This window comes from Coloeus monedula, assembly GCF_965178545.1.
Source record: "Coloeus monedula genome assembly, chromosome: 17".
NCBI classification, from domain to species: Eukaryota; Metazoa; Chordata; class Aves; order Passeriformes; family Corvidae; genus Coloeus; species Coloeus monedula.
The window spans coordinates 8,114,176-8,130,068 of record NC_138797.1 but is presented as its reverse complement, the minus strand read 5'-3'; the positions used below and the strand labels follow the sequence as shown (position 1 = coordinate 8,130,068).

The following is a 15,893-nucleotide window of genomic DNA, read 5'->3' as shown; positions in this document are numbered from 1 at the left end:
AGCTGCCCCAGGGCTTGGCCCAGAGGCTGAGATTCCATGAGGTGACAGGAACAAGCCTTCACACACCGAGGGTGTGCCTACAAGACATATCTCACTTTCTGCTGCTCCAGGCATTATTCAGTCCTCATCCACCTGGGACATGGACCGCCTGTCAAGTTCCCATGCTGGAAAAACAAAGGGATGCACACACAGTTGAAATAAAAGTCAGAAACTGACAAAAATGTTTAATATTAGTTTTGAAGAGAAAGTGACCATACTCGCTTAGATGAGAAAGTAATGACTGGGTGTGTTTAGTGAGCTCTCCCGCCAACCTGTCAGCCCAGGGCTGTGGCTCTCTGCAAGGCCCAGGCCTCCCCGCTGCTGCTCTCAAAGTGTGACAATGCAAACTCACTGGGACACAAAACACAATTGCCGTGGGAGCCGGCGTGTGGAGGCTGCGCTCGAGTCTGCATTTGGCTGCCGCTCTTGGGCCATGGAACATGTCAGCAGAACTGCAAGAGAAAGGAGTTTAAACCCCAATTAGAAACTTCACTGCAGAAGAAGGTAAGGATCCAGGTGTGGGCTTGTTTCAAAAGCTGGCAAGGGCTTGGGGTTTCTCAGAAGCAGGGGCCAAAGGGAGCTCCCATGTGAATCTCTCGGCTTTGGCACCATTTCTGCTCACAACTGACCAGAGACTTCTGCTCAACCCTGAGCTCTGTGCACAGCATGAAAGACCAGTTTTGAAATCCTGATCATCACCACTATCCCTCAGAGAGCAGAGGCAGCATGGAAAGCACTGTGAAGCAGGTTATGGAAGAAGGATATGAGGACAGAGCAGGGTATGTGGAAGTGAGACTTGACCCCAGCTGATCTGCAGAGATGGGATGAACCCAGGAGCTCTTGCCTCTGTGCTGGGAGGAAAGATTGCTCTCTAGAGCCAGTGAGGGTTTGGCAAGCACGTCTGAGCAGCAGCCAAGTGCCTGAAGCATGGTGGGTGCAGCCACCCCAACACCCCTCAGTGCCAGCAATAGCCCTGGTGCGCTACCTTCCAGCGATTCCCACACTCGTTGCACACGACAAAGGTGGTCATGGGCTCATCGGAGCTGCGGGTCTGCACCTGGGGGGACAGAAGGGAGGTGAGAGCTGAGCACCACACATGGCCCTGTCCCTCTGGCCTCCAGGGATTCATGCTGGGCTCACAAAATCAATGAGACTGAGGCTTGGGACAGCAAAAGGAGCTTTCCAGTAAAGTAAGTCTGGTGGTTGTGATACACACAGATACACATCTGTACACACATCATGGCCCTCTCCAGCCTGACATTACCTGAGTGACAAGTTTTGGGGCAGTATATTTCCCTCCTCACCCAATCTGCTGCCCATTCCTTGCAGGTGACTCTGGCAGTGGACATACCCATACCCAATCCCTCCCCAAACTGTCCCCAGGAAGGGATGTGGCCAGCAGTGCCATGACAAACCCCTCAGTCCCAAGCCCATGCTCCACAGCAATGCATAAAAAAGCACTCAAGCCATTCCCATTTACAGACCAGTCCTACATCCTGGCCTCACAGGAACACACTCTGGGTTACCAAATTCTGCACAGTTCCAGTCTGGTTTGTGTTTGAGCCATTAAGGAACTCTGATATTTAACCCAGATGTGATTGCTGCCTCTGACTGGCTCTTGCCAGAAACACATACTTTACTAAAAACCAGATTTTCGTGGCACTTGAATACCACAAGGCAGATCTAGACTGAAAACACTGGTACTCCCTACACTAGTCAGGCAGAACTGTGCCGAGGGGTGATTATGATGATCTACATGTGTAATTACCCAATGTGCAAGAGTCACAGTATTTGCATGATGCAAATTAACCATTTTTGCAAGAATGGTGGATAGCTAAAGTCTGTAATTCTCCCCCTTTACTGCCTGCTTCCAGCATGCTCATAAATGCCAGTTCATCTACTTGGGATGAACTTACAACATCTCATCACCCACTAGTGATTTCACTAGAAAACAAATCAAAATACAGAAAACCTCCTGATATTTCTATTTAGAAGACACTGTTGTCTCCTGCTCAAATTCCAGGCAGTCAAACTCCAGTCTACTACAGGTGGAGACAGTCCCATGGGCTGGGACAGCCCAGGAATGCTTACAGGGAGCACTGTGGGATGCAAGGCTGCTGCTGAGCCAAAGGAAACTCCCTGGTCAGATTCCTGGATCTCCTCCTCTTTCCATGTTTGTATGTCAAGTCCAAGCAGATGCAGCAGTCTCACCCGGCACTTGCACACGCAGTTTGTGCGCAGTCACTCAGCAGCAATCTGGTGGCTGCTGGTGCATTTCTGGGTATCTGCACATTCTAAACCAGTGACTCACAGCAAAGGCACATTTATCTCCAGATGCCTGGCACAACATGTGAGCTAAAAAGCACTGGTAATGCACAAGGCTTCCAGCAGCTGGCCATGGGGGAAAAAAATCCTCTGTCTGCTCACATCACAGCTTTATTTATTCCTTTTGTTTCACCCATTTCATGCTATTTGAATTTAAATAAGTTGGGACTTATCCAGCTGCAGGTTATCTATATTCTTAATTTGTACTTTTAGTACCATCAACGTATCTGACTCAGTTTCTGCAGCCTCTCCTCTATACTACCCACTCCTTTCTTGTCTGAATCCCAACATTCCTAGCACCTGCTTTCAGTGTAGAGCACTGCTGCACTTTTGAAAGCTTCCTTAGTGCTGCACAACTCCTGCTCTTGTACAACTGAGCCAAAGAGTTACACAAGCTCACGGAAACATGCAAAAGTACATTTTAGACAGCCTCGAGTGTTTTCTGTCCACCAGTAGCAAAATATGTGCTGTGCTGTAGGGCCTGTCACGGAGCAGTGCGAGCTCATGACCGTGACGGATCGTGTCCTGTGCAGAGGCCAAGGCAGGAGCAGGGAAACCAACCTGGGTGTAGGTGCAGTTCTTCTTCTTGCATTTCCCACAGGTGAAGAGGTCAGTCTGTGTCCCTCCTGTCTTGGCCATCTGATGCTCCCGGATTGCTTCTTTTGTCATGGCTTTCCTGATCTCTTTCAGCTCATTACTGGCCATTTCCTTTCAAAAAAAAAAAAAAAAGGCAATAAAATCACATCTGCCCAGTTTTACTACCACACCCACTACAGTGGAAACAGCCAACAGGACAGGGCAGCCAGACAGATGGGCATTAAGACAGAAAGCCTGTTCCAATTCTGGTTTCTGCTTTATACCCAGGGCCTCAAGATGACGTGAAGGCCCAACAAACCACTCTCCACACTGCAAATGCCATCACTAGCATACTCCATGCACTCTGGCAGCAGCTACTGAGAAATCTGCAACCCTGGCAGCAGCCCAGCCCTTTGCCTGCAGCTAAGCCTCAGGACACATTCCCTCTGAGAAGTAAACCCTGCTCCTCAGGCACCCTCACCTCCGAGGTCATCACCGCGATCTGCTCAGGGGTGATGGCCCCACACAGCACGTTCTTTTTCAGCTCAGGATTTTTGGAGTCCTTCAGGTTGGAGATGCGGCTCCTCACGCGGTTTTTGTATTTCATGTCAGTGTTCTTGACATCCTGGTAGATGCGTAAGGGCAGTCAAGGAGCCTGCAACCAACCCAGAGGCATCAAGCACTTCCCAGCCACCCATGAAGAGCAGGGAGTGTCATCCACTGCCAGGATGGAGATGCTGGGACCCAACAGCAGCATCTGCTCTGAGAGGTCAGTACTGGATTTAAAAGCAGGTTTATACAATCCCGAAGTCCAGGGGTTTCCAGCTTGGGCTTTTTCACTGTGCTGGAAATATTCAGCTATGCTCAGGTTCTACAATCTGCCCTTTCTCTCACCAAGGCAGCCACAAACCCCTCCACTGGGAAAACCCAGCTGCACCTCCAACCCCACAGTTCCCAAACCAAGCAAACTCCTGGTTTATCTCACATCAACATGGAACTTGATCCTCATTGCTCCATCCCTTCCACTGCTTTTGTCTAGATCCACACACTCTCCTCCAACAGGGACCACAGGAAGTTGCATGCATTTGGAAGCAGAATCAAAAACAGGAAACAGCACTCTGATGGGAAGGAAAAGCTAGGGATTACAGCTCCCAACTCCACACTGGTAGCTCCTTAGTGACCCAGGACTCAGCCAATCAGAGCTGGAACCAGATCCAGAACCCTGACAAGCTGCAGCAGAACATTTATGCACAGACAGTTCCATTTTTCCTTTGAGCACATGGATTTCACTGCTGGAGGCATGCAGGCCTTCGAGGAAGCACTGTACAGCAAGGATATACTCTTCAATCTGGGCCGCTATGTGCTCGCAGTCGGCGCCAATGGCGATGTAGTCGTCTGTAAGACAGCAGAAACAGGAGCTCAGTGGCTTCCAACCAGGCCAGGGCTCCCCAGGCTCAGTATTTCTGAGCTACAAACCTGGACAGTTTGCTGTTCTGATTCACATGCTCTTCCCATCAAATGGCATCTTGGCCTTTGCTCTTGCTACTCTCTGACCCTTTGGAAAAGGGCAGTGATGAAAAGAGATTAATCCAGCCAGTCTGTGCCCCGTGCCTCTCTGAGATACGGACTCCATGAGACAAAGCTAACAACAGCCTTGGCCCAAGAACTTAGTTTTCCAATATATTCTTAATATAATTGAAATCCAATGTATATAGGCAGGAATTGAGTTTCATCAGATATTCACCTCAATGAGAAGTAACTCAGACCAGCCATCTGGGACTGTCTGGAGGTGTGCAGCATCAGGATCAAGCCTTCCTCTCTCATCTCACCTCAGGACTGTCTGCTCCTCCCCTCTTCTCCTATGCACCAGTTAAACAGCATCATATAAAGTGCATACCTGCCACAGATTTGGACAGCCAGTATGGTAACCAACACCATAAAGCAGGGAAGGTAGGGCACAGCTGAGCTTAGGGAAAGGCTCAAGGGAACTCTTTCCAAGATTTCATATGGAAAGGGTTTTTTTAAGAGCTGTGCAGAGCATTTAATGCAGCACATAAACACATGCACAGGAAGGCTAGAAATAAAGACCTCATGAACTTCTCCATCTGTCATCTACATTCCTTGGCTCCAAATTAATAAGACACTGCAGTGCTTAGACCCCAATTTTTTAAAGGGATCTGCAATGTGGACACAACCAGATGCTCAAACTTCCAGAGATGCTGAACACCTGCAGTTGCCTCTCACTTGAGATGGCACAGTCTGAATGTAAGAGGGACCTGTTCCACCCCAGATCCAGAGGACCACGATATTTAAGGAGCTCCTGTCTACAAAGGCAGCAGAGTCTGACAGCAGATGCTGACTGGAATAAGCACCATTCCTACAAAGTCCATGTACCAAGTTACAGCTTCACTTTGTGCCCCAAGCGTGACAGGGAAGACAACAATCAGAAAAGACCTAGAAAGTGAAGCAAATCCCTGCACACCTGAAAGATTAAACTTCTGCACAGACCACCCTGTGTTGCAGAGCAGAAGACCCCAAGTCTTATCAGCCATTGCCTGACACATTGTCATACCTCCAGCTCAAGCCAGGTCCCTGTGTAAGTGTCTGAAAACGCTGCAACAGCAGCCAGTTCATCAAAGGGGTGACCAGTGGCTAGACTGAGCTGCTGGCAATAATCATTTGACAAGGCTGCTCCAGAACACTGTGCCTAAGCTGAGCTTGCATTGACAGTCTCTGTCAGAATGCTCCAGGAGCTGTGAAGCACTTGAGGCAATGCAGGGCTTCCCCCAGCACTTACCATCAGCCTGCAGAGCTGCTGTCAGCATCTCCCTGCATTTGTTGCGCACTGCGTCACAGGTGACGGGGGCCGGAGGGAAGGTGGTGATTTTGGGGGTGGTCGGAGTCTTTGGAGGCTCCTGCCTTTTGTTGGAGCTAAAAGAAAAACTTCACCTGTCAGAATGTCTCAGTTTGGGTCACTGAGAGCAGAGAAGGGAGCAGCAGGTATGTGGCCAAGCATCCTGTTAATCGTAATACAGAACCAGTCAGAACACAGTGCAAAGTCATTGTCCCAAATCAGCACAGAGCACAACACAGCGGCCAACGCCCTCAGCCCAGACACGAGCTCTCCTGTGGACACTGCTGGCTGCCAGCAGAGGTTTAATTCATGAACAACCCTGCCAACCATCCTGTGTTATTCAACACGTATCAGCTGCTGCACCACTGGGCAACAAGTGAAAACATTACTGTTGGACACCACCAGTAACCCAAATACACTCAGGACATCTGAGACCATCAGCACTCTCACTTTGGCAATGCAGATTCATGGTGCTTCTTTCCTCTTTAACTTTGCAGGACACCAAGCCCATAACTGCTCTCAGCAGAAAGCAAGCAGAAAGCTCCAGAAGAAGGAGCTGCTGTGCTAAGGAAAAGAAAGAAAAAGACAGAAGATGGCTCCCTCAGCTTTGATATTTAAAAAACACCACCAACAAAGTGTAGCACATAAAAGGTTCTTCCTTTTTTCCTGTAATCTGAGCAAGACTCTGATTACTCATCTCACAGAAAAGCACCTCTACACAGCTCGCACACAGCTCACAGAGGTGCCAGGCTAGCAAAGGACTAAGAAATACTGCTTTGCTCCCAAAAATAACTCCATTTCCACCTGCAAGCAATCACAGGCACAGGCACAGGCACAGGAATGCAAACACCTGCCTGCTGTGGTTGACTCAGTCAAGTCACCTGCCAGGGAAGCTGGATGGAGACCTGCCTGCACAACCAGCACATGATGTGGGCAGGCTGAGTCACTGCTGCAGGGTCTGCATGCAGAGAAGGAACCTCACTGAGCAGTTCAGCTGGCTGTGCACCCAGAAAGCCTAACATCTGCACACGGAGTTAGTCAGCCCTGCAAATACTGCTGCTAAAAGAGCTGGGCTAGTATGATTCACAGATGATTTTCTAGAGCTTTGTTCTCCCCCCTAAATCTAGGCAGCAGAACAGCAATATTTTTTCAGAAGAGATTGCTCTGGCTTTGGTGATTGGGCTGTAAAATTCCCTGTATTTACGGCCAATGCCTGGTACCATTATTGCACAAAGAGACAGAAAGAGAAAAAAAGAGAAATCTCCGTATTTCACCCATGCCATGCTGGCAATATCTCCTTGAAGATCCAAGTGGCTTGACAATTTTTGTTAAGCTGGGTCACTACTGCCAGTTCTTTGCCATCAAAAATAAATTTGTTATGAACAAGCACTTCCACTACGCTGTCCTGGAAGGGATTAGTCAGCCCACAAAAAAAACCAGCACTAAGCTGGAAATCTTCTGAATCTGCTGCTGCACGAACTGAGCCAGACAACTTTAGGGACTTATCCTGGGAGCTCCGTGACTAAGGTCATATCCAGTCTGGCTCAAATCCCACAGATCACCATTGGGGCTACTGGATTTCCACGGTTCAGGACCTCGCCAAGCCCTTTTCAGAAGCATCCACCAGTGAAACTTCAGCAAATTGTTCAGGTCAAACCAAAGCAGAACTTTGATTTCTTGCTCAGATGAAGGAGATGATGCACCCTGTGAGGGAGATTGTACTGTGAGCCCACTGTGTTTCTCTTTCACCAGCAGCTGAGTAAAACCCCTTTTTACCAGCTGGTTTTACTGGTCAGCACTGCAGGAGCCTATTAAGGAACAGATTTGTGTCCAAGCAGCTCAAAAAATTCAACAGGATTTACACTGCACATGTTACAAAAAGAAGAAACAATTTAGCCTGTAAATAATCCATTAGATGATGATTTTCTCCCATCTGGAACATAGAAACTGCCATCAGGTACTTTTGTGCTTAAGAAGCTACATACAAATCACAGGCAGCACTCATGGGGGTGTATATACCAGAGCATACACTAAGGAATAACCCATAATTCAGGAATAACCCATCTAAAACATCATAGCTTCTCATGTTGCATAAAATAGTTTGGAAAAATTAGACTTCCCAAAGGACAAAGGCAAAAGGCCGAGAGAACATACTTACAGTAAAAGGAAGGACTGAAGGAATGGGTGGCTTGTGGCAAGGGAAACTTAAAGGAGACAAGTCCTGAAACTCCTTACAAAGGCAGATGGTAGGGAAAAAAAATCCACAGAAGGATGTAGAAATGGGTTTAGTAAAACAGGTTTTGATTGAGAGTAAGTTTTAAACTGTAAAGGTGAGTTACGAATTGGAAATACTGCCAAGGGCAGCTGTGGAAATACCTTGCCCTGAGGTCTTCTAGGGCTGTCAAGAGCTTGAAAAAAGCCTGTCAGGGATAGCTTGGGCAGAGGTTGTGCTGTGCTTGGAAGGGGCTGCAGGACAAGTTTCCCTGAGAACTCTTCCAGAGTTAAATTTTGTGTCATTTTGCAAGCAACAAAGGTCTCCCAGAGCAAAACCGTGAGTGTGAACTCAGTGACCTCAGTGTGAACTCAGAACCCTGACCTTCACTACAATGACTCCTTAAACACAGGTCTTCAAACCTGTATTTGCAGAGGTAATACTTGATTTTCAGGATGGTTCTATCTGCAAATGCTATTGACTCAAATATTTAGATGTTTATTCCTTGGGGGTGGAAAAAAGCTCAACAAGAGGCATGGCAGTCCCATTTCTGTTAGCTGATGAGGAAAGATACATGTGCCTGCACACACAGACATCATCCACACCCTGAGATGAGAGCTGATCCCTCAAGAATTAGATGAAACAGACTTCTCAGCCATTCCAAAGACAGAAAATTATTTATTAAGGTTTAGAGGTTAGTTTATAAATAGAATAGTTGGGAAATAGAGCTCAAACACACCTAGAAGACTTATTTCAGGAAATCCTTGTGGTTCACACTGTTCCTGTTAAACAGGAGAAAGAGCTTGTAAATCTATCCAGGCAGCAAAAGTTTATACATAAAACAAGGCTATGCTGGAACAAAATGGTAGCAAAGCAGCAGTCAGGGACTGCAAGCAGAACTCAGGGCTGCACTGGAAGAAAATCCCACAGAAGAGCTAAATTCAGGTCACAGATCCAAAACCTCCCAATAAAGGCAGTTTAGAGAATCCTGGAAAAGAAAAACCTCATGCTGCCAGAGACAGAAACATTAGACACAGCCCATGAAAATGTACTACACTATGGGTCTGAAATTCTACAGAACAACAGAATATGCTTTGGATTAGAGTAATGCAGCATCTAAATTCACAGGTGCCAGCTCCACGCTGGCTGGCTCAGAGCCTTCAGGTCTTGCACTGATAGCTCCAGTCACTAGACAGGGATTGCTACATCTGTGCTCCATAAAGTAAGACGAGTTTCAGGCCAAGACTTAGTCAAATATTTCTCCCTGACCAAAATGGAAGGCGTAGCCAAAATCTATCAGGCTAAGAGGCTGAAATACCTGAATACAAACTGATCTCTTTGGTGTCTTGACAGCAGCCTCATCTGAACCAGGTATCACACACTGAGCAACCAGTCTAACTCCACTGCAGCCTCTGCTTCAAAGAACAGAGACTCTTCTCTTCTAATAAATTATTATTTTTTTAAAGGCAGATTAGTAGTTCATTTTGCAGGACTGGATAAAAAGCATTCCTGTCTCTGGAAGAGAGCCTGGCTCAACAGACTGACACCAGGAGCTGGCCCCTGCTCCTGGTCTAGGCTACACTAATCCATTGGCTTCTGTTCATCCTTCACAGCCAAGGGAATGCTTTGCTAGTCAGAAGATGGAGGCTGAATACACGTAAAAAGCATCAAGGATTAAAAAACCCCACAAAACTGCAGTATCTGCAGCACATTGAGGCACAAGGGAACATCAGCAGCACAAGCCAGACAGCTCCACTCCACATACCCCATAAGTGACAGAGCAAGAAGGCAGCAAGGAGGGGTTTTGCCTCTGTGCCTAGAGCCAAGATCGTCTTCTGAGTGAAATCCCACACAGATATACTTAGATCTGGACAGCCCTGGCTCCCATTCTGCACTGCATCACTGAACTCCATCCTGGCTGTGAAGTCTCCCAAGTCCTTTCATTGCAATATTTAGCCAATTCTTTTTCCCATTTTATGGAAGCGAGATAACCAAAGATACCGATCATTTAAAGTCATGGAGCTCAGCATCAGCAGCCTTCTCTCCATCAGCAGCTCTGTGTCGAGCTGCAAAGGCTCACCCTGAAGTGCCAAGCCTTGAGAGAGCTGAGCAAAAATAAAGAAGTGACAAGAAAGTGACCAACAAAGGCTACAAACACAGAAAATCCTGCAAGCCAGCAGGACTACAGCCTGAATACTCTAAATCTTCTGTCAAACTTGGGAAATTGGCTACATCACTTAAGAGCCAAATCTAGGAAGCACACACTCTCCTGGGATCTAAGGCTGAGAGAAGTCTCTATAATAAAGCTTTAAATCCCATTTTTCCCCCTCCCCTTTGATCACTATCTGCACTCAACAGCTGCAGTCACAGGCAGTGGAAACAGGATGCAGCACTGAAGGCATGGCAAGGAGCAAGCATGCAGCTGACCTGCCAGCTGGGGGACATCAACCACAGGGAAAAGGGGACTTCTGCTGGGATTTGTCAAGGACAAAGAAATGGAAGTTTTACTTTAGTAATGTATCAATCAATCCCATCCATCACTTGATACTGCAAAGGCCAAAAATAATCTTCATTCTAAGGTGTTCAAAGTTAGAAATGAACAAAAATGCATAAAAATGCAACATAAAAAAGAATAGAGGAATGTTCTACTACTAGAAAAAACAACACATAACCAAGAGTAAAAAAATGAAATAAAATATGAATAAAATTTAAAAACTCACTAAAGCCACTGTATTTCTTAGATGTGTATTTCTGCATTACAGTTAATTAATAACACCACAGAGATCAACCTTGAAGAAGAAACCAGTGTCTCTGACCAGAAATTTGACTACCCAAAATTCCTGACTCAGACACTTAAAAATTAAAGTAAGGTGCCTTAGGAAAATTTAAATTCTCTAACAGTGTCATCTTTGGTAAAAGGGAAATATTACCTTTGGTCTCTTGAGTTACCAGTCTCCTTGGAGGAAGATGTTGGCAAGGACAGGCTTTTCTTTTTCTCCTCATTTTTTTCCTCAGAAGCATCTATGTTCAAAAGAGGAATCAGTTCAGAACTGGTTTTTATGCTACAGCCCTGCCTATATTCCTCAATGTTGTCACACTACCCACTGTTGGCCTAAAGCAAGTCATTATTCTCCCAGAAAGAATCAGGAGAAAATGCCTTTATGACTTTCAAGCTTTCCAACAGACCTTCTCCTTGCCTCCAAGTAGAAGCTGATTCAAACAAAAGCTTTCCTCACCAAACTAGAGAGCAATCACCTTCCCTGCCTGGGAGATAAGCTTCTCACAAGACATGCCTCATCACAAAAGTTTCTTTCAGAGGCTGCTGAGCAGGGATTAGATCAAGTTCTCTCAAGCACCACTAAAAGCAGAATTTCCAGCCAACACCAGCTGAAGGGCCAGTACAGGCTGGTCCTTGTGGGAGTACAGCTTCTTCTGATTCCCAAGTGCTGCTGAAAGTCAACAGCACAACCCTGAACAGGACTTTCATGACACTGTAGAACAAGTCTGACCCAGAGGTAAACTGTCTGAGCCTAGCCAATGACACACCCAATCTAATGAGGAGGTGACAATCCAGGCAGAACAGGAAAAGAGCCCTTTTAACGCTCATCCAGCCTAGCAAGAAATGGGAGCCCATAACCAGGAAAGCCTCTCCAGCTGGAAACAGTCCATGTGAGTTTATCTACAAGATGGTGAATTAAGATCCTTCTCCAACTCACCACCCAAAATGCATTCCAGCACTTCCTGAGCTGTTGCACGAGGCTGACAGCACACATGGTGTTAATGCCACACAGAGCACAAGTGGGAGCAGAGGGTTCAGAGCACAGATATTGTTTCTACAAATAACATCACTAATTATTATGTGATGAGGTACAAGTTAATAGTCCTGAAGCTTTCAGTGCTCTTCCAAGGATGAGCTGGCTAAACAGGAGCTAAATCTAGGGGGATGCATGATAGGACACGAAACTCGAAAGACAGAGGGTGGAATTGTAAAGGCTGATCTGCTAGAATGTTTTATTCGGATCAAGAGATAAGCTCTCCCAAAAAACTCAGCCTCCCACTGAAGCCAGCTTCTTCACAAGCTGAATCTGACAGGAACACACTGATTTCCTTACCTAGAAGTTTCTTCCAAGATTTGATGAGGGATTTGGCAAGTGATATCACTTCTTCATCTGTGCTCTGCTTCCTCAGTGCATTCACTGACATCCCAATGCGGGTGGACTGCAAAGGAACACCCCAGTGAATCACTCCAGAACAGATTCATTATTAGTTACTCACTGAAATCCCAAATAACCACGACAAAGTCCAAGCCATGACCAGGATGGGAGTATCCAAGGGCTTGCAGAACGATTCTCTGACCCTTACAACTTTGGAAGAGAGAGATGACACTCTCCAGCTTCCACAACTGAACAGAAGACACATCCAATCACCCACAAATCCCCTCCCTACACACTTAAAAGTGACATTCAAGCTTAGAGTGAAAAACTCCAAGATGCATCACAACCTCCAAATTGTAATTCTGCTCACTCCTCCCCAGTGTCCTGAACATCACCATTACAAAGAACTTCCCCTACAGCTGCCCTCTGTGTTTGCTATTTTAACCCAGTCTTTCCTCTTTTTGCAGCCTAAAAACAAGATTTGAGCAGTTACACACACGGTGACCCAGAGCTGTTTAATTGCCAGTCCAAAACCCAACTTCAGCACTATTTTATTTGATTTAATGTTTATTTTGACGCTTTGCATGAGGGAAGAAGTGTGAGGAAATCTATTAAGGTTTTTTAGATAACATTTTGAACCCATCCAGATGCAGACTTCAGCTTTTTACCATAACTGTGCAACTCACCTGCAGTAAATCCAAAGTCATAGGCATGCTTTTCAGTTCCTTCAGTAAATCCATTGCACCTTCCTGGGGCGGAAAACAGAAAGAGAATGAGTGCCTCAGCTTTTAGTAAAGAAATTCAACAGCTTGGGGATAGACACAGAAAGTTGAATTCAAAGGGAAAAACACCAACAAGCATTCCCTGAAATATCAGCAAGCTCACTGCTGGTGTTGCTGTTCCAGAAAGACAGTAGATCCTGCAACCTGAAGGCACCTGAGTTATTGGAATGGCCAAAACAGAAGACCACTGGAGTGCTACAGGTCTTTGCTAGTGTATGGTACAAGTGCAGCATCAGTTTATTATTCTCACCTGGCAAGCTGAACATTTTTAACACCTGAAAAACACACTCTGAATCACAACTGTCAGTGACTCCATGTAGCTGTTTCCTAGTTTTCATATTAATACCCCACTCTGCTCAGGACAAGAGACCAGGAGCAAAGTCAGCAAGCTGTGATGCTGAAGAGCTGATACTTGAAACTTGTTCTGTGAAGTTTCCTTACCCCATCCATGAACCCAAGACCAGAGAAAATCTGACTAGGAATCTGTAGATACCTAAAACTGGCAGTCACTCACAGAATTGGAAATTACTTGTCTCCCTCTAGCAGATCCCAGCCTGGCGTAGGCCTGTCTCCATTCAGCTGGCTCTTTCCTCCCAACCCCCTTCCCTCAAACAAGGCTTCCAGTGTTCACATTTAGCAGCTCATTTACATCACCGACCACTCCAAGCCCAGTTGCAGCTCAAGGCCTGCACAGCCACCACTGTAGGGAAGCGAAGCCGCCTGCACTGACAGCCCTGTCCTCACATCCAGTCCTCCCTATGCAGAAGGGCTGCTTCCGACTCATCCCAGGAAGCAATCCAGCTGCAATCCACCCTACAGAACAGATGCCAAAATCAAAGCAGAGTCAAAGCTTTCAGCGTGCACACAAGCAACACACACCAGCATAAACCACACACATTTACCGTACCCAGAACGACTGACTTCCCCCTCAGGCAGTTTCACACCTTTCCGTTCCTCCAGCCCTGAACACACAAAGTGACCCGGTGATTCCTGACTCCAAATGGAGTCATTTAGCACAATGGCAGCAAATGAGGATCCACGAAAAAACTAGAGCAACAAACAGGTACTCCAGGAAACTGTCCTGCAGGAAGAGTTCTCAGATTAGCCAACACACAACATGCTGCTGTTCAGCACCATCTCAAACGCCAGCAAAGAGGAAACGTTGCATACCCCTCATTTAAGAAGCTGCCTCTTTCCCAATGAAGCTGGAAGCAAATTCTGCAAAGTTGTTCCTTTCCTATTTCAACACTGGTGCAGAAAACCTGCCGCCAACGAGAACAGGCATCACAGGCTGCACTTTAGCCCAAACACGCTTCCCTGGGTTGTTTCAACAGTGACACGAGTGACAGTGCTCGCCCTACCCACAGCTGGCAGGGCCAGTCCAACATCCAAAAGTTCATGTGATAACAGCACCCAGCATTCCACCACACGAATATCACACTCCTCTAATCCCTTCCCCTCTTCGCCCATCATCTCCCACTCCCCACAGCCCTTCCCAGCCCCAAAATCCCTCTCCCCACCCCAAACACAGATGAACAGCCTACCTCCATCACAAATCCTTGTCAGCTTTCTGCCTCTGCACTTGCATATGACACTGTGTTCCTACAAGCACTGATATATCCCATTAAGCTGGAAAATACCGGCTACTGTCCCCCCAGGCTGTCACACGGGTCACAGCACACCCTGCGAGACTCCCCGAGTGCCGACAGCAGCTTGGCCAGCCCTCCACACTCTAGAGGCCACGGGAGTGAGCAGTAGTGCCGGTATGGAATGGAGATGCAGGAAGCAAATCCATCAGCACCGGGGTCTTTTCCGAGGGCAAACTGGAGTCCCAGGCCGGTGCTGGTGGGCACTCCCCTTCCAAAGGGCTCCCAACGGGACAGGAGAGAAGGGCTGAGGATGCTCTCCAGGAGGAGAACACCGTGCAGGCAGCACAGGGCGAGCCCCGGAGTGCTGAGATGTGCGCCGGGGGGGGCTCAGTATGGGGACTGGGGGTTCCCACAGCACCCAAGGGGCACATGGGGCTGCCCGCCCAATAACTGGCCGTGGGTGGATCGCACGCCTCCGCAAAGGATGGGGAAGGGAGAAGGGTCTGGGTCTGGGGGAGGGAAACCCACTTTAATGGGAAGAGCCTCTGCTCCAGCACGATGTAATGACCGGGGAGACACTGAAAGAGAGGCCCCCAAAATGGGGACTGGGGAGGGGGAGGTGGAGGTCCACCAGCACGGCAGCGAGGAGGGGCCCTGCGGAGAGGGGGGGCCGCGTCCGCCAGACAAGAGCCCGGGACAGGGGGCGGCCCCCCACCCCAATCGGGCTGCGGGGGCCCTGCCGCCGCCACTCACCGCGTTCTTCTTGGCCACCATCTTGTCCAGGCGCCTGGCGATGCGCACGATCTCGTCCTCCCCGCCCATCGCGCCGCTCCCCGGGATCGGTGCCGGGGCCGGACGGGGGTCCGGGCGGGGGGAGCTGCGGTCGGTGCCCGGTGCCCACCTCAGCCCCCGGTGCCGCAGTCAGGGCGGGCGAGCACGGGACACGACGGGAGTTGTAGTCCTCAGGGCGCCGGCGCCACCTGCCGCCTGCCGGAGCGCAGCCCACGGGCGGGACTTCATCTCCCAGCGTGCCCCGCGCCCGTCCCGCGCAGTGCCGCCTGGCCGCCGGGGGCGCTGTGGGGGCTGCGGTTCACCCCGCGGAGGGGGCTCGGAGAGGTGCCGGGGCTGAGGGACCCCCGGTCCCCGCCCGCGGGGCTGTGCCCGGACACGGCAGGAACAGCCGTGTCCCAAACTGCTGCAGCGGGTCCGGAGGAGGCCACGGCGATCATGAGCACTTCTGCAGTGGAGACAGGCTGAGAGCTGCGGGATTCAGCCGGGAGAATGCTCCGGGGAGACCTTAAAGCCTCTTCCCGTGCCTAAAGGGGTTCAAAGAGTGGAGAGGGGGGGTATGGACAAGGGCCT

General features: G+C 48.5%; 1 protein-coding gene across 3 annotated transcripts; it reads right to left on the bottom strand.

Moving 5' to 3' along the window:
- Positions 1-221: 221 nt before the first annotated feature.
- TCEA2 (transcription elongation factor A2) lies at positions 222-15,438 on the bottom strand (the record flags this gene model as incomplete). Of its 3 annotated transcripts, XM_082293041.1 has the most annotated exons (11): positions 14,487-14,603; positions 14,113-14,204; positions 13,850-14,023; positions 12,847-12,909; positions 12,119-12,224; positions 10,937-11,027; positions 5,738-5,871; positions 4,279-4,335; positions 3,422-3,576; positions 2,926-3,072; positions 995-1,096 (listed from the first exon to the last, which is right to left on the bottom strand). In XM_082293041.1, the coding sequence occupies exons 4-11, from the start codon at positions 12,898-12,900 to the stop codon at positions 995-997; spliced, it is 846 nt and encodes a 281-aa protein (XP_082149167.1). In that variant the 5' UTR covers positions 12,901-12,909; positions 13,850-14,023; positions 14,113-14,204; positions 14,487-14,603. The 3 variants fall into 3 exon arrangements, with proteins under 3 accessions (XP_082149166.1, XP_082149167.1, XP_082149165.1); XM_082293040.1 differs by lacking the exons at positions 13,850-14,023; positions 14,113-14,204; positions 14,487-14,603 and adding exons at positions 222-491; positions 15,285-15,438 and having other exon boundaries at positions 1,025-1,096; XM_082293039.1 differs by lacking the exons at positions 13,850-14,023; positions 14,113-14,204; positions 14,487-14,603 and adding an exon at positions 15,285-15,438.
- Between the last annotated feature and the right edge of the window lie 455 nt (positions 15,439-15,893).